This window comes from Colletotrichum godetiae (assembly GCF_030913485.1).
Source record: "Colletotrichum godetiae strain CBS 193.32 chromosome Unknown BDP55scaffold_3, whole genome shotgun sequence".
In the NCBI taxonomy this organism is placed as follows: Eukaryota; Fungi; Ascomycota; class Sordariomycetes; order Glomerellales; family Glomerellaceae; genus Colletotrichum; species Colletotrichum godetiae.
The window spans coordinates 1,619,429-1,639,791 of NW_026851251.1; the positions used below are offsets into that span (position 1 = coordinate 1,619,429).

Here is a 20,363-nt window from a genome sequence, read left to right on the forward strand (position 1 = left end):
GCTGTGCAGCCTCGGTGCACCGGCGCCCGGCTTCGACGTCATCGCATCGGTACCTGCCGACGAGGCTGAGGTTCCGCACGATAGCCAAACTAACTGACTGTGAATTACTTCTAAATGACCCGTAAATTCCATGGTTAAAGACGATGTCAGAGTTGGAAAAAGAAGAGCGCAAAGTAGAGAAGTGCGGTACCAAAAAACGACCTGTTTAGTTGCTCGCTACCACATGGCTCCGGGAGTTTGATATAACCGCCTCAAGATCTGCCGCCACCGTTCCTGTTAGTGTCCGAGCAGACGCGCAATGGCAGATGGCAGCCGTCGAGCCAAAGCATGACACTACCTTGATTAGTCAAGATGGCTCAGCCAGCTCAACTGGTCGTCAAAATTACATACTTCAGCCACGACGAAAGACTTTCCTGCTAGCCCGAGCGGGTGGCGGGGCGATGGCAGAACTATTGAGCCGCCCGGCTGGATATCAAGAAACGCCCGAGTGCTCGAGCTGTTCCTGAATGTTGAAGCCTCGTCATAGAACCCGAGAGAGAGCCGTTTTGATGATAGAATTCCAGTGTCTCCGAGGGCCCGTGTGCCGCGCGATCTGACCTAGATCATTCTTTTCCCGGAATCCGAAAGTCTTCGGAGAATAGGAGACTGGAGGGGTGGAATATTTTGTGATCAAAAATTCCGACTGCAACGGCGCGAGGCTGCTCCCGGCCGTCACCCGGACCCGTTGATTATCTCCAATAGTTCCAGACCTAGCGATGCGAACCCAGCTCAGGTGCACGACTGGCGTCTACTGGTACGGCCTCACGGCTCGGAGTATAATGCACATACCCAACACGCACGCTCTTGACAATCACTCCTCTAGGTTTGCGATGACGGCTAAGCTTATTGACGCCTGTAGTCGACTTAGCTGAACGCAAGATGTGGGTTTCTTACACATTGACATCCCCAAGAGTCCATGCTAATACGAGCTTCCTTTCCTCCGCTAACAACCACCATGCAGATTTCGGACCATACAGGTATGGCGATGGTCTCAAAGCCTGGAAGTATTGAAATGGAACTTTTTAAGTCTGCCCTCAGATTGCTCTTGTCTTCACACCCTTTCTACCGGGAAGCCACCGTGCCGGAGAGTTTTCTCAACTCCCTCCCTCTCTCTCTCGGGCCTCTCCACTCCCCATACTATCGTCAATACACCTCTACGACGGCATGGGTAGCACGACAATGCAAAGGGCAGATTCTACACATGGGAAAGAAACGGGGAAGGCCGAGCGAGGGGGGGAGGCGGCCAAGGAGGAAAGTGGAAAATCTCCGTAGCACATAGTCCCCCCCAATCGCTCCCACCCCGCCTTGCTTTTTTCTTTTCTCTTCGTGCAACGAAGGGTGATAATGCTACCGTGGAACAAGTAGATTTCGCTAATCGAGTCCCAGTAGATTCTCCGTCATGCTGTGGCACACGAACGAGGGTACAGACAATGTAAAGTACAGAGTACAGAGCGAGAGGGGAGTGAAAGAGTGAAGAAGGGAGAAGCGGGGGCCCGGTACGCTGTATACGCTTGTGTGTACTCGCAGTTCTAAGTTGAGGGAGTAAACGGGCGCTGTCACGAATAACAACCAGCCGGCCGGCTATTTCCCCTTTGCTCTACCTTGGCTTCTGTTCGTGACAGCTGGACTTGTCCGTCGGGGCTTACACGGATCAGGCCACCCGTGATGGTGGCCGTCATTCCTCAACACTACGTCGTCAGGGGCGTGGTTTCTGTCGAAAGAGGCCTCACCAGTGGTGTTGGAAAATGTTTGACAGGATCGTCTAAAGTGATGGAACGAGAAAAAGAGTAAAGATGTAGTCGTCTACTGTTGGCGTCTGTCTCGAGGCCGCTCACTGGTATCCTCACCTGCTCATCTCTCAGCAGCCTCTTCTGCGTGATATCCTCTCACCCCCTTTCACTTGCCTTACCCCCCCGCCGTCCGCTCCAAACTTCTTCAGCAGCAAAGCTTGGCCGCAGTCTTTTACGGGAGATGGGGGGGGGGGGGGGGGGGGGGGGGGTGACGGAGTATCTCTGGGAAGAATACCCAAGGAGACTGGCCTGTTGCGATCCATACCCCTTCCTCATTGGCTTTGCCTGGAGTACCCAAAGTCCCGACCGGCAGCATTTCGAAATATGCGGGCAGCCGCAGCCGCGTCCTGTTTACGCGGTAAAAGAAAGGGGAAAGGGGGAGAGGAACCCATCCCAAACCCAGACGGGGCCCGGCATGCAAATTCAATCTCGAACGCTACTTGGGAAAACCATACTTTCCTCCGAATGGAAGCGGGAAGTGGGACGCGGGAGACGTAGGATAAGAAGACTATTTGTTCTGTCCCTGCCTGGAACGTGAGGGACTACATATCTATCTATATGGATAGTTTACCAAACAATTTGGAAGTCTAGAAAGTGGGAAAACATAAGGCTTGAAATCTTTTCTTTTCCCACATTCCCCTTTATTTTTGCAAGTTTCATCTGCCTTAACGTACCTGAATGACATATTTTATTATGTTTGTAGCAACGCCAAACTTCGAACGTGAATATCATGAGTTGTCGAAGACACACCTCGCGACATCGTCCTTCTCACAAATAGCCAGCATCGCTAAAAATGTAAAGTCGAGCTGTACTTTCTCTTTTCTCTGCCACCATCTCTTCCGAAATGAACATATTTCTCAATTCTCACCCAAACCTCGAAAGGACCATAAAACGGGAAACACATTACACTGCAATAGCTATAGCGGACGAGCACTGTATCTGGAACATGGCCTCAAATGGGTGTTTCGTCGATGCTGCAGGCTCTGGAGAGAGAAGTGAAGAGTTCATTTCATCTCTGCCCGAGGTACATGTCTCTACTCCAACTTTCCATAGATAGGCAGACCTGGCATAAATCAGTCTAGTAACCCGTTCAGAAACATACTCACACCCCGTCACTAAGCATCGTGGAAGAGCAAAAGGGGCAAAAGGAGCAAAAGGACTTCACCCGAACATTGGCATACGGTTTCGTGGAGCTAGTTCAACTACAACGTGACGCGCTGCAAAGAAGTACCAACGAATTACTCAAGTCTCTGAAAATGAATGCCATTGTAAAAGCCTATGAACCGATCCAAGAAGAAACATGTACACGTAGCATTCTCCTTTTGCAACACGCATTATAAACAAACACAACACACGTCGCGGGCGGATGACAAAATCACATGTCTTGGACGCCCGTCCCGCGACGACCCGAGACACCTTTAAAAACGCCGAAACGAAACCGGATGGCCATATTACTACTCCCCCTCCCCCAATGTGCGCAATGCCGCTTCCCTTCCCTTTCGTTACATACAGTCTCAGTTGTTGGCAGAAGAGGTTGGCTCGGTCCGAAATGATAGTAGTGGTGATGATGTTGAGTAATACAAAACAAGGGAGTGTTGGCAGTGTGCATGGTCTTCATGAAGCATCGCATACACCCCTCCGTCCCTTTTCTTTTTACCGATCTACAATCGGCTCTCGATGGGAGGGTAGGGCTCCGCGCCAGGCCACTGGGAATCAGGCCAGACGAGTCGGATGGCCTCCCAGACATGACTAGAGTAGGACAAAAAGGTCAGTCACACGGCACATTGTGAAGAACGGTTCCAGGACCAGGGGTCAAAGCGGCAGGCAAAGGTATCACGGCGTCGGGAGCACGGCGCCAGTAGGAAAAGGGGCGGTCGGTGAGAGGGTGGTACGACTTCAGGAAGCGAGAGAAACACAGAAACGCAAGACACTTGGGAGAGGGGGTCGGAGGAGACTTACTTGACGTGGAGGATCTCCAAGCCGTCCTTGACCTCCTGGGGGAGATCTTTCACATCCTTGCGATTCTGCGCGGGAAGTAGCACCGTCTTGACACCAGCTCGGAGGGCGCCAATGAGCTTCTCCTTGATGCCTCCGACGGCAGTCACACGGCCCCGCAAGGATATCTCGCCCTGTAGTACGAAATGTTGTGTTAGTGTACCGGTTTTCCGCTGGTCATACACATCGTCACTCAGGAAAGACATACCGTCATGGCCATTGTAGGAGGCACAGGCTTGCCGGAGAATAGAGAAATGAGAGCAATGGCCTGCGCCATACCACTGCTGGGACCGTCTTTGGGGATCGAGCCCGAAGGGCAATGGACATGGATGCTCCGCTCCTTCATAATGTTCGCGGCCGGTTCCGACGTCAGACCCAGCTCGTACGCGTGCGCCTTGACCCAGGACAGAGCGACCTCAACACTCTCCTTCAACACGTCTCCCAGCTTACCGGTAAGCTGCAAGCTGCCGTTTCCAGGCATGTCAGCAACCTCAATAAAGAGAATGCTACCGTTGCCGCCCGAACTGTACGCCACCAGCCCGGTGACGATACCCGGCTTGCTTGTTTTCTCGGCAATTTCCTCCTCGAACTTCTCGATGCCCAAGATTTCTTCGATATCGTCTACTGTGAGTTGTGACTTGTAAGTCCCGAGCTGTCCTCCGTCCTTGGCCTCGGCGAATTCGACAGCCTTGGCACGACAGACAGAGCCAATCTCGCGCTCCAGGTTGCGAACTCCTGATTCACGGGTGTATGACTCGATGATCTTGGACACGACTTCCTTGTCAAAGTTGACCTGGTCGTCCGAAAGTCCGTTGACCCGGATTTGCTTGGGCACGAGGTGCTGCATGGCAATGTGGCGTTTCTCAAGGGTTGTGTATCCCGGCAGATAGATTGTTTCCATTCTGTCAAGGAGAGGGGCTGGAATGGTGTCCAGGCTGTTGGCTGTGGCGATGAACAGCACCTTGCTCAAGTCGATGGGCAGGCCGACGTAGTGATCCGTGAATGAGTTGTTCTGCTCGGGGTCCAAGACCTCGAGCATAGCTGCGGACGGGTCACCGTGGACATTGGACATGCCCAACTTGTCAATCTCATCGAGAAGGAAGACAGGGTTTGCCACGCCGACCTTTCTCAACCCCTGAACAATCAGACCAGGCATGGCCGCCACGTACGTTCGTCGGTGACCACGAATCTCAGCTTCGTCTCTAACACCACCAAGCGAAATTCGGTGGAATTTCCTGCCCAGTGCCATGGCGACAGATCTTGCCAAACTAGTCTTGCCAACACCAGGAGGGCCAGCCAGAAGCATGATGGGCGACCGGTCCACCATCCGCTTCGACCGTAGAACCTCAATCTTGGTGTTGGCCATCTTCGCGCGCTCCTCCAACTCGGCATTGGCCTCCTCCTTCTTCGCTTTCTCAGCGTCCTCTTCCTTCTCAGCCTTCTCAGGTTCCGCCGGAGGAGCCGCTTCCGCCTCCGCTTGCTTGATCTGCTCCTCGACATCGTCGTTGATTGACTGCTTGAGCCTCAGCACGGCCAGGTACTCAACCAATCGCTTCTTGACCTTGTCAAGGCCGTAATGGTCCTCATCCAACTGCTTGCGAGCTCTCGCGAGCGTGTCGGGACCCAGTCTGTCATCCGTGGTAGCAGTCCACGGAATTTCTGAGAGCACATCCAGCCAAGTGCGAGTGACCTGGTATTCTTGGTTACCCGGCATCATCTTCTTCAGCCTCCTCAACTCCCGTTGCGCCATCTTCGCGGGTTCGGGCGGGAGCTGGGCCTTGTCCAGTTTCTTCTTGAGTTCTTCCAGCTCATTGGGCTCCTGGTCGTCATCTTGGCCTGGGCCCATGACGCCGTTCGGGCCTGGAGGAAACATGGTGTTGGGCGGCAGCGGAGCACCGTTGGGGCCGACACGGCGTGATGTCTTATCGTTGATCTTGTCAAGGAACTGCACGGGCACGCTGGTGAAGGTGGTGATTTTAAAGTTGTTCTTGATCCCGCTGACCTGTCGGTCAAGGAGCTCAATGACCTTTGCAAGGCGAACCTTAACGTCGAGGGCCGCTAGCACTTCCAGTTTCTCCTCGTATGAAGCCTCAACAATGTTGGCCATGAAGTCGGCTAGTTGACCGGCGTCCTTGAGCTCCTTCTTGTTGATGAACATTTCGAGTCTCCTCGTCAACAGAGGAGACAGGCCGCCGGGACTGTCTGGGCTTCTGGGGAGGAGTGCGGATATGCGAAGAATCGTTACGAGTTCTCGGGATCGAAGTTTGAGGAGGGAAAAGAGTTCCTGCATCTGAGCATCCGTCGTGACTGCGCAAAGCGTTAGCGATTGCGCGCGGTTTATTGCGTTTCGGGGAGAGAGGGGACGGGCTGACCTTCATCGTAGAAGTACTTGACCTTGGCCTCAAAGTGCGGCCTCTCCTGCGTGACCTTCTCAACCCGAACTCTTGCAACGCCCTCCACACGCAGAGCAAACTCGGCAGTCCCCCTGCCCTCGATGCCTGTGATGCGGGCGGCTACGCCATAATTGTAGAGATCGGACTTGCGAGCGGTGCCCGGGTCAACCTCCTTGATGAGGGATTCGTCCATCTGGTCGGCATCCTGGATGAGGAGTTGGCCATTGGGGCCGACGAAGGGGGAGGAGACGGGGATGCAGGCGATGGGGACGGAATCGATGCGCTCGTTCGGGGCGGCGGAGGCGGCGCGGGTGTAGACGTTGGCGAGGAGGGCGGGGATATCGGGACGGGCGGCAGTGACAGGAATGCGCTGTGCGACGCCCGGCAGGAGGATGGTGCCGCGGGCGAGGGGGATGACCGGGAGGGTTTTCGTTTGAGATCGCGCCATGTGGGCGTCGGTTTCTGGTGATGTCGTGTGATGTGCGAGGTGATTTGTTGATTAACGTACACCTTGCCTGGTGACGGTGAAGATGGCGATGGGGGGGGTATATCGGATAGTGAGATGGGTGCTTCAAGTGACAAGTTCAAGAAATGGAAATACGGTGGAAGTCAAAAGAAAATGCTAGTTCAATGGCGTGGCTCTGGTGGGTGGGATGTTGTCACAATGGAGATGGAAGACTAGAAGGCGAAAGGGGAATTTGGGTTTGGAGGTGCTGGGATGGTTGATGTCAGAAGCAACGGCCGGCGTCAACGTTCGCCCACCCCCAAAGTCCCGAGAAAGAGGAGGAGAAGCTCCCTGGTCGCGGCACTCCAGGCGTCGGGTCACTTCCTCCAGGTGGTCCAGCTCCAGTGATCCAGTCGCTGTTGAAGCCGTTGTGGGGGCGCTGTTGGTGCGGGACCCTCCGCAATCGCCGTCAGCCGAGGCTAATCGGAGCAGTGACAACCGCCACACCGGTCACCCAACGCTGAGAGAATCTCATGGAACCTCAGTTGGCCTGAGGTGTTATGACATTCGAGATCCATGTGATTCGCATTTTTTTTTACCGTGCATCCTAGACGCAGATTTGCAGCTTCGGAGAGTCACTGCAGGGGTTGTATTGTCTCCTACTACATGGGGAGTGGGAGGTAGAGACATGCCCTGTGTCGGGAAGATTGTTTAGCAGACTTGGACATCATGACATGTTGATACCTGCATACTATTCAATGATATGTCATCAGTGCACTTGCAACTCACTTATGTCAATACATCCCATCTCACATAGACTTATTAACACGCAAACTCCTAGTACGCAATATTCATTGATTACTCACCAATTTCCAAGTAACGCAAGGCATTCATTCACTCACCGTATAAACTTACCTAAGGTACCTCGACTGGAGCACCTCGAATCCACAGAACCACAGCTGATGTCAGTCGGCTCCCGATAACCGGTACGTACCCTCCAGTATAGACCACCAGAGCAAGCTTATGTCATCATCAAGGTGAAAGCCCCCCACCCTCAGCTTTCGTCCAGTCATCCCAACGCGGGGCACCAGCGTTCCACAGCGGGCAGCGGGTGGCATTTTGCACGTCGTGCACATCAATTAAACCCCCAGTCGCGTCGCCAGGCAAAAAGACGCGTTCCCGTTCAAAACCACCCAACATATCCTACCACCACCACCATCCCGTCATCCTCTACTCAAGAAAACCTCACCCCCGCCTACCTGCGAATCCCTACGACACAAAACGACACAAACTTCCTTGTCAGCGATACCACAGACACAATGAGTACATCCAACCCAATTCCCCCTTCCCTCAAAAGCTACTCAAACTGACCACCACCCACCCCCGCAAATAGCTTCATACGGCGGCTTCACAAAAACCTCCTACGGCGCAGGCGGCGGTGACGACGCAGGCGGCTTCGTCTACGGCGGCTCCCAAGGCGGTGCCGGCAACTCCCAGGGCGGGGGCGGAGGAAAAGCCTACAGCGAAGAATCCCTCCGCCCCGTCACAATCAAACAAGTCATCGACGCCGAAGAAGCCTACCCGGGCGCCGACTTCAAAATCGACGGCGCCACCGTCACCCAGGTCACCTTTGTCGCCCAGATCCGCCAAATCTCGCCCCAGCCCACAAACATCACCCTCAAGCTCGACGACGGCACGGGGCTCATCGAGGTCAAGAAGTGGGTCGACACGGATAAAAAGGACGACGCCGACGAGAAGCTCGAGATCGAGGGCCACGTCCGCGTCTGGGGCCGGTTGAAGTCGTTTAATGGAAAACGGCACGTCGGCGCGCACTTTATTCGTCCGGTGACGGATTTCAACGAGGTCAATTACCACCTCCTCGAGGCCACCTACGTCCACCTGCACTTCACAAAGGGACCCCTCAACGCTGACGGCAGCGGCCCCGCAGCGAACGGCGGTGCCGGAGGAGGAGGCGGAGGCGAGGACGGCATGTTCGTCGACGGAGGGGACGGATACGGCGCCGGCGGCGGTGCGGCTGCGGGCGGCGGCAACCCCGCGCAGGCTTCCAAGCTCAGGGGCGTCTCGGCGAACGCGCAAAAGATGTTCAACTTTATCAACAATGCCCCCGGCGGCAACGAGGGCGTTCACCTGAACCAGATTTCAAGCGGTGCGGGACTAGCCATGCGGGCCACGCTAGAGGCGGCGGACGAGCTGCTCTCGCAGGGTCTGATTTACACCACCATCGACGACGAGACTTGGGCTATCCTCGACTACTAGATGCGGAAGTTGAAAAGTGTGCGGAAACCAGAATGGATGCGGATCGGACCAGTGTTAGAGAATTGGCGTATTTGCTGGGCAGGGAGAACAAGTTCCGGGGGCAGGGGGAAAGTCTCAAGGGTAGATTTCATCGGGGTGTTTGAGTAACGAATTGTCAGCAACTACGTCAGTATGCTGCCACGATTTGAGGCCTGAAAAAGGAAGTGGGACTAGCGGAAGAACCGCAAACCATTGATATGATTGAAATGAGTGAACCGTTCAGTATTCTAATGAATGGCTAGAGCTAGTCGGCAGTTACAAGCAAACTAAAAGGAGGAAATCCAAAAACATTCGTAAAAAGAAAATGACAAAGGCACCGTTCCATCGCCGCTGCGGTAGGGACAGTAAGCTTCGCATGCATCAGCGCCGGTGTTGAACCAGACGCGCCCATTCAGGTCAATGTTGAAACTCGAGCTGTAGTCAGCATGAGACACAAGTGGCAAGCAATGCCCACAAGGACCGCCGCCATAGATGAAGGGATCGTCAACACATGAGAGGCAAGTAACACTACACCACCTCCGGATACGGTAAACAGAACGGACAAAACACACATCACATCGCCATTTCCAGGTCGAAAGGAAGGATATGGGTTGCTCACAACTTCGACAGCGCACCCGCCAACTCAGACCCGCACCGTCTCCTTTATCACGGCATTGATTTGTAGCTTGACGTTGCTGGAGACCACGGTTGAGTATGTCTGGCCTCCCCCAATCTTGTGCGCGCATGGTTCGCGGACCATGATGAAGAGGCTGACGGGTGTGTCTCCACGCGTCATCCGGATCTCGCGCTTGAACTCGAAGCCAAACTTGAGATAGTACTCGTTGTTGGACAGAGAGCTGGACTCGAGATAAACGGCGCGGTTTTCCGCGTCGGCCTGTTCCATGAGTTAGTTTCGGATTATTTCACGACACAGTGGTGTTTCACGGCCAAATCTTGTCTTTCAGTCTCAGACGCAACGGGCGTGAAGAGAACACAGGTGACGGTCTTCAACGTACCCTCTCAATCATGTCGTTGAGCAGCTTTCTCGCATACCCCTTGCCCCGGGCGTTGGGCTTGGTCCCTAGGTAGACCAGGTAGTAGCAATCATTGTCCCGCTCGCCCATGACCTCCAGCTTGGTGTCATGCAGCAGAGGCAATAGCTCGTCGTAGTACCGACGTCTAGCTTCCACGGATAGCTGGAAATAGAGTCGCCACAACCCACTGCGGAGGATGGTCAACCATCCGTCAGTGTCCTTTCCAGGAGGCATCCTATTATGATCCGTATAGTGTTAGTCCAGCATTGCTTTTTCTTTTTTTGACTACGAAAGGCCCGGGAGAAGAGGGGTTGGGGTTGTCGTGGGCTCCTAGCAGCGTGACCCCCCAATGGGAGAAGCAGAAAACACTGAGACACAAAACTCACCACAGAGCAACAGCATCGTAGTCCGAGCCAATAGTGGTGACAATACCGTTGAGACAGTGGGCGGCTGCGATGTAGGTCATGATGTCGACGTGCAGCTTCCACTTCGACTCGGCCGATAGGCTTGCCATATCGTCGGCGTCGAGGAGATACTGGCTAAGATCATCAGCAGCAAAGGCGTGGGCCAGCGAGAGGCCGGCCTCCTTGCACTCCGACATGCCAATGACACGCACGGTATCTTCCCATTTCGGGGGCACGAGAGAACGTTTGAGCTCGACAAGGGTGGCGCTTTTGCTTACGTGCTCCATGACGGGCTTCAATTTTCGACAGGAGAACCTGTCTTATTCACGAATCTGTTTGGTTTGCTTGTTAGCGCCATTATAGCTTTGTCATTCTGGCTGCAATTGTCAGTGATGAGCGTGAGCCCGACGTACTTAAATTCTGTATACTATCACCCGTATGGTCTCTCGAGAGTTGTGTTCTCGAGACGGGCATAAACCTTGATGGATGGCGAAGGCAATTGAGGCTTGTACGAAGGTCAACCGACATCAATAATGATTTTGACGGGTTACGTCCTTTGGCTAGGTAGGCTTGTTGAAGTTCGACGTTGGAGGAATGGGCGTCGTCAGCAAGACGCGGGAGAAAACAATGTCTTTACGATATGCGATGAACGGGCAAAAAGATTTGGTGGGCGGATGCTGTCAGGCAGATTCTCAGATGACTGATTGAAAGAGTTTCGTGTGGAGAGAGAGACGATTTGAATGGGTGCTGATATTGAATATTGGTCGAGACCAGTGAGTAGCAGTCTAGCAGCAAAGCACAGCTCGCGGCTGTGATCTTGTACAGAGATCTGCCCCCCTATTCTTGGGGCCTTCGAGACGAGGAACGCTCGATGCAGAAAGGACTTTGATCCTTATCTTTGTCTTGGTAGGAAGCCAAACAGTGTTGTTGGTGAGAGCCTATCCAAAGCGTGTTACGATAAGATGAGGAGAGGAGAGGAGCGGAAGATAGGCCAGGTGAGGAGCGGAGAGGAGCTGGGGGGTTATGTAGCTGGGGGAGTGTCACTAGACACACTAGGGGTAGGTAGGAGTCTGAGAGATAGTGAGCGCGAGGGAGAGTGAGAGTGAGACCACAAGCCGGGATGATGGGGGGAGTGGAGGCTGTGGAGAGAGTCAAGGAACACCTGCACGGGAAGGACTGCAGATACCTAGCTGAGAGACCTTGAGACTGTAGCAATTGTGGGATGTAGGACGTTGAGGGGAGGTACGGAAAGATAAGCACAGGGCATTGGATCAACACGCAGCTGTGAGACTCTGCGGTGGCGGTACTTGATTCTCTCCAATGTTTGTTGATTCAGACACGGGCGAGCACGGCGAGTAGCTGAAGACGACGAGAACAGCGGATCGGCCATCAACGATGCCCGCACAACACGGAGCAGATGGGGAAAGTAAGGCGTGCCATGCTGCTTGCACCGACAGTATGCGGGCAATTTACCTTTGATACCCGGCTTGGCTTGCCTCAACACTAACCAGAACCATGCTGATGGGATCCAAACTATCAGGATATGCCGTAATAGAGGGTGGCACGAGGACGGCGGCGTAAACGTTGATGAGGGGGAGGCGGGCTGGGGTGACCTGGGCTGCAGCTTTCAAGCATCACGTCCGGCCGTTGGTCGTGGGGATTTGGGCATGTGTTCGTGTACCGCATCGAGACTGGTGGTGGCTATCCCAACCAGGTATGTACGGGTATGCAGTCCTAGCCAACGCCGCTCGCCTCCACCTAGCGCAGAGGATGATCTTTGTATGGAGTACGGAGTAGAAGCGGCCTAATTAATAAGAGCGTGGTTGAATGGTTGAGGAGCATCAGCGGATGCCGCAGCGCGAGGGACCTATCCTCACTGGAGCATGTCTTGGTGACGGGACACGCGAAGGAGATGGAGGAAGGCAGCCGGTGTGCGGGGGAAAAAGGCTGGTTGGTGAGATCCTGCCGTTGGGTCAGGTATCCTAGAGATCGTCAGTTGAGTGTGGCCTGTGGCCTGTATCTTTGGATCAACCGTCACATAACTTCCAGACCTGACCAATGATGGCGGCTGGACATGCCAATAACGGCATAGTACGTTGTGGTACTTCATGCGGCCAAGGCGTCCCACTGATCCCTATCAGCTCCGTCCAGGGTCCACGGCGTTCCCGGGGCTCGGTGTCCGGATGCACCGCACCCTGTGGCGGGTTCCGTGTCCCACGGCCGGTCCAGCCTGGGAAAGGGGAAGCATTGGGAAGGTTGGAATCAGCTGGCATTCCCAGGCTTGGCCCAACAAACACCTGCGTGGGATGAGTTGCAGTGAGTGTCAGGCGGAGAGTCTTGGCGTCTTGGAGGCTCTGCTCGTTCGCGCTGTGTGGGTAGTGGCGAGGAATGTTGCTGAGATAAGAGGTGAAGATGCAGTGACGAGTAATGCGATAAGCAAGCTTGACTACCGCGCCATCCTTCGCACGTGGGGTGCATATGCAGTGCTCTGCCAAGTATGAGGAATGAGCATCGCTGAACCGTTGCTTCGTTGGTCGGGCACTGCTTCGTATCACTCGGCGCCCATCGTTGGCAGATCGCGTGTGTCTCTTGTTCTCGGAGTTCACGTGCCGCGAGACTGGTTTTCGTTGATGGGGCTGAGGGTTTCTCACCGATGGGAAACTCAGATCAGTTGTTGGATTATTTGCAGTCCTTATTCGAGTTAGCTTTGAAGAACAAAGTTGTGGCGGAAGGCTGTGAGATACATACAAAGTTTGAAGAAGGCTGATGGAAATGAGTTGACCATCTTCAACGCTGTTCTTGTGGGTATCCGTGAGGAGTCGAGAGGAGGTGTTGTAGAGTTGAGTTTGTCATTGAACGGACTTGTTGGTGTCAAGATGTCTTCAGATAGCACTTGACAGTTTGGAGCGGAAGGGCGGATTGATCTTACCCGTCTCCATTACCACATCGTGCCTAACCAACCCAGTCTTGAAGCAACGATGAGAGGGTAAGAACGTGCAAGAAGTGCAAGTCGTATCTCGGGCAGGTCTGAAAACATGCACACGTTAAAGGCTTTACTTGAGACGTACCTTGGGTACCTGGGTATTTTGTTGTCAGAAACAAGGTGACTTTCAAGACCGTGAGCCCTTCAGATCATGTCAGCAGGCTGCCCTGGAGATCAATTTGCACACAATATGACACTCAAGAGAGCTCAGTCACCCATATCGACTTGATTGACATTGGTCCAGCATTGAAACTGACAACGTGTCGAGACAGCGCCTTCTTAGGCCACTCTGCTTGTCCCTGGTGAAAGTTTGGTGGAGGTGAGACGTGACTCTGCATGCAACTTGCCATACCAGACGCGGGTAGAAACTCCACTGCTGCATTCATCTTCCTCGTAAAGCAATTTTGATAGGAAACGATTGTCATTCTTCTCGTGACTGTAGGTTTCCAGTTTTACTTGTCTCAAGAATCGACGTGGATATGAAATGGTATTCGGGCGTGTATGAATGTGTCTTTTTATTGATAATAGTAATGTCTCCATCAATAACACTCCTAACACTCCGAGTCTGTCAACACTGCCTCTCATCTTTCCGATCCGTTGCTGACGAGCTTTGATATCGCTCCGGTTTACTGTCGACCAGTCTCCTATTGCAAAGCCCATTGATACTCGTCGACGCCTTTAAGTGAGTGATATCGAAGCCCACATGTGTCATTTTATTAAAGTGTCCTCGATCGAGCATTTTGTTCACTGGTCGTGCAGCCATAACGATTGCGGATACACTATCGAAGGACCAAGTCCCATAGCGAGTTGTACGTCCAACAAGTGCATTCGGATCCACCGGCGGACCCTGTGGCTCACTATAACAGGGGTTCTTTATCTTGCAAATGACTTCATCTCAAACTATTAGGTGAATACTTGCCAGGGCTTCCTCTAATTTGGCCGAAGGCAATCAAGTCCTCTACGGCTTGAAAGCGTCTCGACTAACAGCCTAGTATTCAAAATGAGTTCGCGAAGAATCATCGCATACGAGTATACCAAAATCGTGAGCAGTTAGGCACTTATGTCATGCTCCTCCTCAGTGTCATCATCAAAGCACCAAATGATCTGAATTGCGTTCAGATTATTGGAAACCCCAGTTAGAAATAAAGGTGCCACCACTTAGAGACATCGCCCTTCATTGTCACCTTACAGGTGTCAAAATTTGGCAGAGAACCCCCAACCTTGTGAGTCTGGACCCGCGTTCCGTCGTATTTCGGTGAAGTTGACTTCAAAGAGGTGCTTCTATTTAGACTGCATTCAATGAGTCAATGCGAAGCACTCTGAGCTCCAATCATAGACATCTACCCACCCTCTGGCGTGAGGGCAATGTCAACCCAAGTAATAAATCATACTACAACACAAGATCCAGCCTCCTTCTGACGGAGCACTTCTCGGGGAAAACGAAAGATAGCCTGTCATTTTCCACCAGGGTGGTCAATTCAGACTCTAATACACTGGCGATTAAAGCTTTGTGCTGCCGTCACTGGGCAAGCTCCGGTATTGAACGCGCAGCGCAAGAGAAGTGTATAGGCCTTTTCCAAAGCCAAAACAACCCTTTCAGCTGTGTACACAGAGCAAACAACCAGCTCATAAAAAATGACTCGGAGCCCCAGACTTAAAAAGTCCCAGAGGTTGAACGTTGCTTCTGAGATATCCTCTACCATGCCCATGGTGTCTCAAAGAAGGGCTGGATGAACATCGCCAGTCTCTCATCAAACCCTACGTCGATGAGAGAAGCGTAACCCAATCCCTCTCAACATCATCGTTCACTCCATATTTCCCATTGGTGCGAGTACTTCTTTCAACGTGGCCAGCAGCCAGCGCCCCAAGTCGTATTCATGTGATCAAAAAAGGGGGATATCTAGGATTATGGAAATTTCAGAAATAGAAAAAAAGGGGGAGCACTTCAACAGTGTCTCTTTTGTTTGCCACCACATGCACAACAGAAAACTGGAAATAACAAACTCCACGTCTAATGCTCACGCACGACCGACACCTTGTGGCTTACCGCTCCCCTACCGCCACCCAGACCCATGGCACTGTCTCCAAGAAAGACTCCAAGCGGCTCGTCTCACATACGACGAATCTCCTGCTCGTTGGTGTACTTCTCCAACCCAGAGTCGAGGCTCTCCCACCACTGGAACAGCATCGAGTTGCAAATGAGCTTGAACCAGGGGGTGAACTTGAGCTGGGGGTCCTCAAACAGCTTCTTGAGCTCGTCGGCGCTGACGTACTGCGTCGCCTGGACCTCGTTCTCGTTGGGCTTCAGGTCGACCTTGGCCTTGATGAAGAGGATATAGTCGACTGTTGTCAAGTTAGTAACAACTACGCGTTTGCCTTGTTCCTAGCTCTTCTTCCAGGGGTGGGGCGACGATAGGGAACAGTGGGTAGAAAGAAAAACATACTCTCGTGTTCTCCCCACTTGCCATCGCTAGGCGCCTTGTAATGAATCCTCGTCAGAAAGTGAAAGTCGTCAAAGGGCACCTGCTTCGGGTCGATGCCCAGCTCGTGCTCCAGCTTCCTCTGCGCAGCGCGCTTGACGCCCGCGACAGAATCCTCGAGGTTCGCGCCCGTCTCGCCGGGGATGCCCAGCGGGTGGGAGCAGCACGTGTTGGTCCACATGTCGGGGAACGTAATCTTCTCCGTGGCGCGCTGCTGGAGGAGCAGGCGGTTGGTTTCCGGGTCGAAGAGGAAGACGGAGAAGGCGCGGTGGAGAAGGCCCTTGTCGATGTTGGTCATGAGGTGGCCTGTTGTTTTGGAGTTTTGTGTCAGTCGATTGTTTGTCTTGCTGCTTTCCCCTCCCCTTTGCGCCATCTTGCTGGCCCCTCTCTCTGTTGTGATAAAACAGCTGCAGCGCTTGGCTAGTCACCGCAACAACCAACTCGTGCAAGGATGCTTTTTACAACACAAACCCAGCAAACGGCCAAAGAAGCACAGGAGAAACTACTCACAGGCCTTCTTGCTAGCATTGCCAATAGGCTTGTCATTCTCATCTAGCACAATGCACACCTCGTCCATGAGCCGAATCTGCTCGGCATCATGGCCGGAGAGGGCCTCGGTGCTGGTGTCGATGTCGGGGAAGAGGCGCAGGATCGACTCGGCCGTAATGGCCTCGTTGGCCGTCGTCGTGGTCGTCGTGGTAGTAGACATGGTGCTTTCTGTGCTCGTGGCTTTGTGAAAGTCTGGTGCGTGTGTTCCTTTCTGTGTGTCGCGTGTTGCGTCAGTTTCCCAATTTCGAAACTTTTTTCTTCTCCTCTCTGATGTTGTTGACAACTAGCTATAGCTAGAGAAATAGCTTTCGCGCGTGCGCACAAGGGGGGCGAGGGAGACATACCACTCTTCTTATAAGATGCGCAAAGACACCGTGGACAGTTCTGTGAGAGCAAAAAGAGTTAACCGTTCGGAACTTCCCCCGTCCGAAGTTGCGAATGTGCGAGAGTGGGAGAGTAAAGGTAGAGAGAGGTTGCGCAAGGACGAGAAATTGGTACCAACGTATCCGTAGCGATTCGCAGAAAAGGAGGGGTCCCCCTTCCCCTTCCCCTTCTTCCTCTTCCCCTCCACCCTCCAAAGGCGGGAAACTGTCGAAAAATGTACAGTGCCCCTCATACCCCTGCACCTGCCATTCGTTCCCCCCCAATGGCACACCTAAAATCGATTCAATTCACAGACCCGACTATCGATGTTTGTCACTGGTTTCGCTGTGGCCCCAATTTGGGTCCCAATTTGCCAATCTCCCGTATCCCTGTCCTGTTGGCTTAGCTCGCCTTTTGGAGTTGGTTCTGCGCTGCCCAGGCCAGAAGACGATCCTTGAGTCCGAGAGAGCTTCTGCACTGGCACCATACCTCCAAACTTCAAGAGCAACGAATCATAGCTGGGGAAACAAGCTAGGATACCCATTTTGAACCTTCTTCATCAATGAAGTGATGGGAGGGACTGAAAGTTCCCCTAATGCTCAACGAGCCTCTCTTTGTGATGCGTCCCAAGCCTCCAACGATGAAGTAATCTGGTACATAATACAACTCCATGCCCATGTTCTCTCTGCTGGCAATGGAATGTTTCGAGAATCCCGGCTTGACAGGCACAAATGCCCACGTTTCTGTCGCGAACCATCACGGACGTCCGTCAGTATCTGAGCGTGCATTTCCCACAGACGTCACAGGACCATACCCACGGTACACCCAAGCCAAGGTATCGAACGGATGCACCAACTTGCCTGACTTGGTCTCAACGAGCGAGAGCAACGCAGAGTCGCAGACACTTTGACATGGCATTGTAACGGCCGAGCCCGCATCCGTATCGTCCTGGGATCATTCATTGTCTTCTTCTCCCGCTCCCGTCAATTACTTTTAAACCTATGTTATGCTATGCTTTGCGTTGCTCGCTCGCTTGCTAGCTAATCATGATGAAGCCAGAAATTCAAGGCCCATCAGATGCGAATCAAGACATGCCCAGACGTACATCTCCAATAGTTGATCATTAAATCACGATTTTTTAGCCAAACAGTTATCATGACCCCGCTGACCGGTTCCAGGGAACATGTAAGAAGTCGTAAACGAACTCTTGGCCAAGGACGTTTCACTCGGCCTGGTTTCTCGACTCCGCCTCTTTGGCCGCCTTGTGCCAGTCCGTGAAGTATACGAACGAATACTCGATAATAGCCACCCTGTACCATAGCGCATGAGTCAGCCAAGTTCCTCTCACACGTAATCTCTTCGTCCCTCATCCCATGTTCGGGGAATCCAGCAGAAACCTGTCAAGAAACCGGAGGGCACAGAGGGAAGAGAAAACTAAACAACGGAACATAAGACTTACAAGGCAAGTCCAATCGTGACGCCCAGCCACAACCCCTTGAGCTTCCAATCAAGACCGAACGCGGTCCCAAAGGAGATGGGCATCGCAATGAGGTAGTACACTGTCAAGTTCGCATAGCCGCCGATGGAAGGACGGCCAATGCCACGCAGCAAACCGTGGGCTCCCGCGGATAGGCCGTCAAAGACCTGCATCAGCGCACACAGTGGAAGCACGTTGGCCACGATGGCAATGACCTCTTCGTCATTGGTAAAGAGTCGTGGCAGGTGGAACCTCAAGCTACCAAACAGAATGACGTTGAATACGCCCACAATCAAAGCTGCCGCGAATGCCTGTCAAACCAGTTAGAACATCATTCTTTGAAACCAGGTCTTCCTTGAGCGTGTGATGGAGGGGTCTAAACTTACCACTCCGCCGGTAATCTTTGCCGCATCCACCAACCCGGCACCAATGAGGTTAGCAATTCGGGTGGACGCCGCGATGCTGACGGGGAAGGGGATCTGGTAGGTAATGGCACACAGCGTGACCACGACGCTCTGAGCCGCCAAGTACTCCGGACCAAACTGGCTCGAGAAAAGGGTCAGGATCTCAAAAGCCATGTACTCGGCCTCAATCATGATCATGCCGGGCAAAGCCAAGCGAAGCATCGGGCCCCAATTTGACAGAGCCCGTTTGCTGAAACCGCCCCAGCACTGGTATCCGTCGATGAAGCGCACGTAAAGGAACAGCAACAGCGGAAGCAGGTTCTGGGTGCAGACAACCGCAGCAGGAGCTCCGATGAAACCCCATCCCAACCTCCAGACAAACAGCCAATTCAACAGGATGTTGATGGGCGCGGCGATCAAGAGAACCCATGTGGTGGCCTGAAATAGACCCTGCGCCTGCACGAACCGCTTCCCGCCCTCGAAGAAGACGAAAGCCGGTCCGCTCAGAATCAGCACACGCAGGTATTGGCCGGCCAGCCGCGCCGACTCGGGCTCCGGGATCAATAGCCGCAATACCGATTCACTGAAGAACCACAGGACAGCGAGCGGAGCAAAGCACATGAGCAAGAAATAAGTCATGCGCTGAAATTGTAGGCCGACGAGATGGCGGTGTCCGGAGCCGTAGGCCTGCGCACATAGGGTGTCGAGACTCGTTGCCAGCCCCTGGAAAGGCGCGTAGACAGTGATAGTGGCCGTCATGGTTGCCAAGCTCACAGCGCCAAGTTCTATTTTACCGATATGTCCTACGGCAAAGATGGAAACGACATTGATCGAGTACTGCAACATGAATGTGACGATGAGCGGGCTGGCATATTGGATGATGGTTTTGGCCTCACGCTGCCACGTAGTGCGAAGCTGGCCCGTCGAGACAGCCGCTTCCCATTGCTCGTTGAGGTTCTCGAGGCCGTCGGCATCGGGAGCCGGGGTAGTGCCAGACAATAAGGGAGTCGACTCAGTCGGTCGGCGAACGACGACCTGCGGTGCCTCCTCATCGTGAGGCTCAAGTGGGACCTTTGTGCTGAAGAGGCGTCTGTAGGCACGGCGATAGAATGGCTCGTTTTCCTCTCGGGCATGCTTGGGAGGCAAAAGATGATTATCACGCAACAAACTCAGCTCGGCATCGCGCGACTGCTTTTTCTCGACTCTGGTGAGAACTGGTGGTTCCTCGGCTGCGTATATCGGCTGCGGGTTCATGACGGGGCGGGAGGTGCCGAATGCGACACCGCTCGGGCGGCGGTAAAAGAGAGGGCCCTCCGCGGACACGTCCTCGTCCTCGGAGCCGATGGCATCCTCATTTTCGTCGACGTATTCGTCCTCTGAGCATTCCGCCAAATCTCTTGCCAGGAGTTCTTGTGCGGGTGGCGTTCCCGTCATGAAAGACGAGCTGAGCTGGGCGACAAAGTCGCGGCTCGAAGAAGCCGCCTTGATGGGAATACTGCGGTCATCCCCCATGGTGTGTAGTTGTTGCTGACCGACTTTCGAGTGTAGATGTAAAGACGCGGGTGTCAGTCACACCTCCTTTTCCGCCGTACTAGAATAGAACGTTGTGCTCTCGCTTCGATTTCCAATCCGAGTTGCGCAATCCGCTGGGTGACTCCAACCGGTAAACTGCACGCGTATTGGTGCTCCGAACGGGGAATCTCAGGTAAGAC

At 53.5% G+C, this 20,363-nt stretch overlaps 5 protein-coding genes across 5 annotated transcripts; 1 reads left to right on the top strand and 4 right to left on the bottom strand.

Annotated features, from left to right (window-relative positions):
- Nucleotides 1-3,490: 3,490 nt before the first annotated feature.
- BDP55DRAFT_626767 (lon protease 2) lies at nucleotides 3,491-6,665 on the bottom strand (the record flags this gene model as incomplete). The annotated part of the gene is made up of 4 exons (XM_060571668.1): nucleotides 3,491-3,578; nucleotides 3,789-3,958; nucleotides 4,033-6,131; nucleotides 6,197-6,665. The coding sequence occupies 4 exons, from the start codon at nucleotides 6,663-6,665 to the stop codon at nucleotides 3,491-3,493; spliced, it is 2,826 nt and encodes a 941-aa protein (XP_060435869.1).
- A 726-nt stretch (nucleotides 6,666-7,391) lies between these two features.
- On the top strand, nucleotides 7,392-8,939 carry BDP55DRAFT_723713 (uncharacterized protein; the record flags this gene model as incomplete). The annotated part of the gene is made up of 2 exons (XM_060578784.1): nucleotides 7,392-7,398; nucleotides 8,056-8,939. 2 exons carry the CDS (start codon nucleotides 7,392-7,394, stop codon nucleotides 8,937-8,939), a joined length of 891 nt encoding a protein of 296 aa, XP_060435870.1.
- Nucleotides 8,940-9,269: 330 nt separating this feature from the next.
- On the bottom strand, nucleotides 9,270-11,172 carry BDP55DRAFT_216763 (acetyltransferase). The gene is made up of 4 exons (XM_060566043.1): nucleotides 10,809-11,172; nucleotides 10,378-10,727; nucleotides 9,974-10,226; nucleotides 9,270-9,852 (listed from the first exon to the last, which is right to left on the bottom strand). The coding sequence occupies exons 2-4, from the start codon at nucleotides 10,680-10,682 to the stop codon at nucleotides 9,601-9,603; spliced, it is 810 nt and encodes a 269-aa protein (XP_060435871.1). The 5' UTR covers nucleotides 10,683-10,727; nucleotides 10,809-11,172; the 3' UTR covers nucleotides 9,270-9,600.
- A 4,090-nt stretch (nucleotides 11,173-15,262) lies between these two features.
- On the bottom strand, nucleotides 15,263-16,659 carry BDP55DRAFT_216894 (isopentenyl-diphosphate delta-isomerase). The gene is made up of 3 exons (XM_060566044.1): nucleotides 16,369-16,659; nucleotides 15,823-16,164; nucleotides 15,263-15,721 (listed from the first exon to the last, which is right to left on the bottom strand). Exons 1-3 carry the CDS (start codon nucleotides 16,565-16,567, stop codon nucleotides 15,489-15,491), a joined length of 774 nt encoding a protein of 257 aa, XP_060435872.1. The 5' UTR covers nucleotides 16,568-16,659; the 3' UTR covers nucleotides 15,263-15,488.
- A 1,333-nt stretch (nucleotides 16,660-17,992) lies between these two features.
- BDP55DRAFT_626771 (MATE efflux family protein) lies at nucleotides 17,993-20,163 on the bottom strand (the record flags this gene model as incomplete). Its single annotated transcript, XM_060571669.1, has 3 exons — nucleotides 17,993-18,080; nucleotides 18,230-18,558; nucleotides 18,634-20,163. 3 exons carry the CDS (start codon nucleotides 20,161-20,163, stop codon nucleotides 17,993-17,995), a joined length of 1,947 nt encoding a protein of 648 aa, XP_060435873.1.
- Nucleotides 20,164-20,363: the final 200 nt, after the last annotated feature.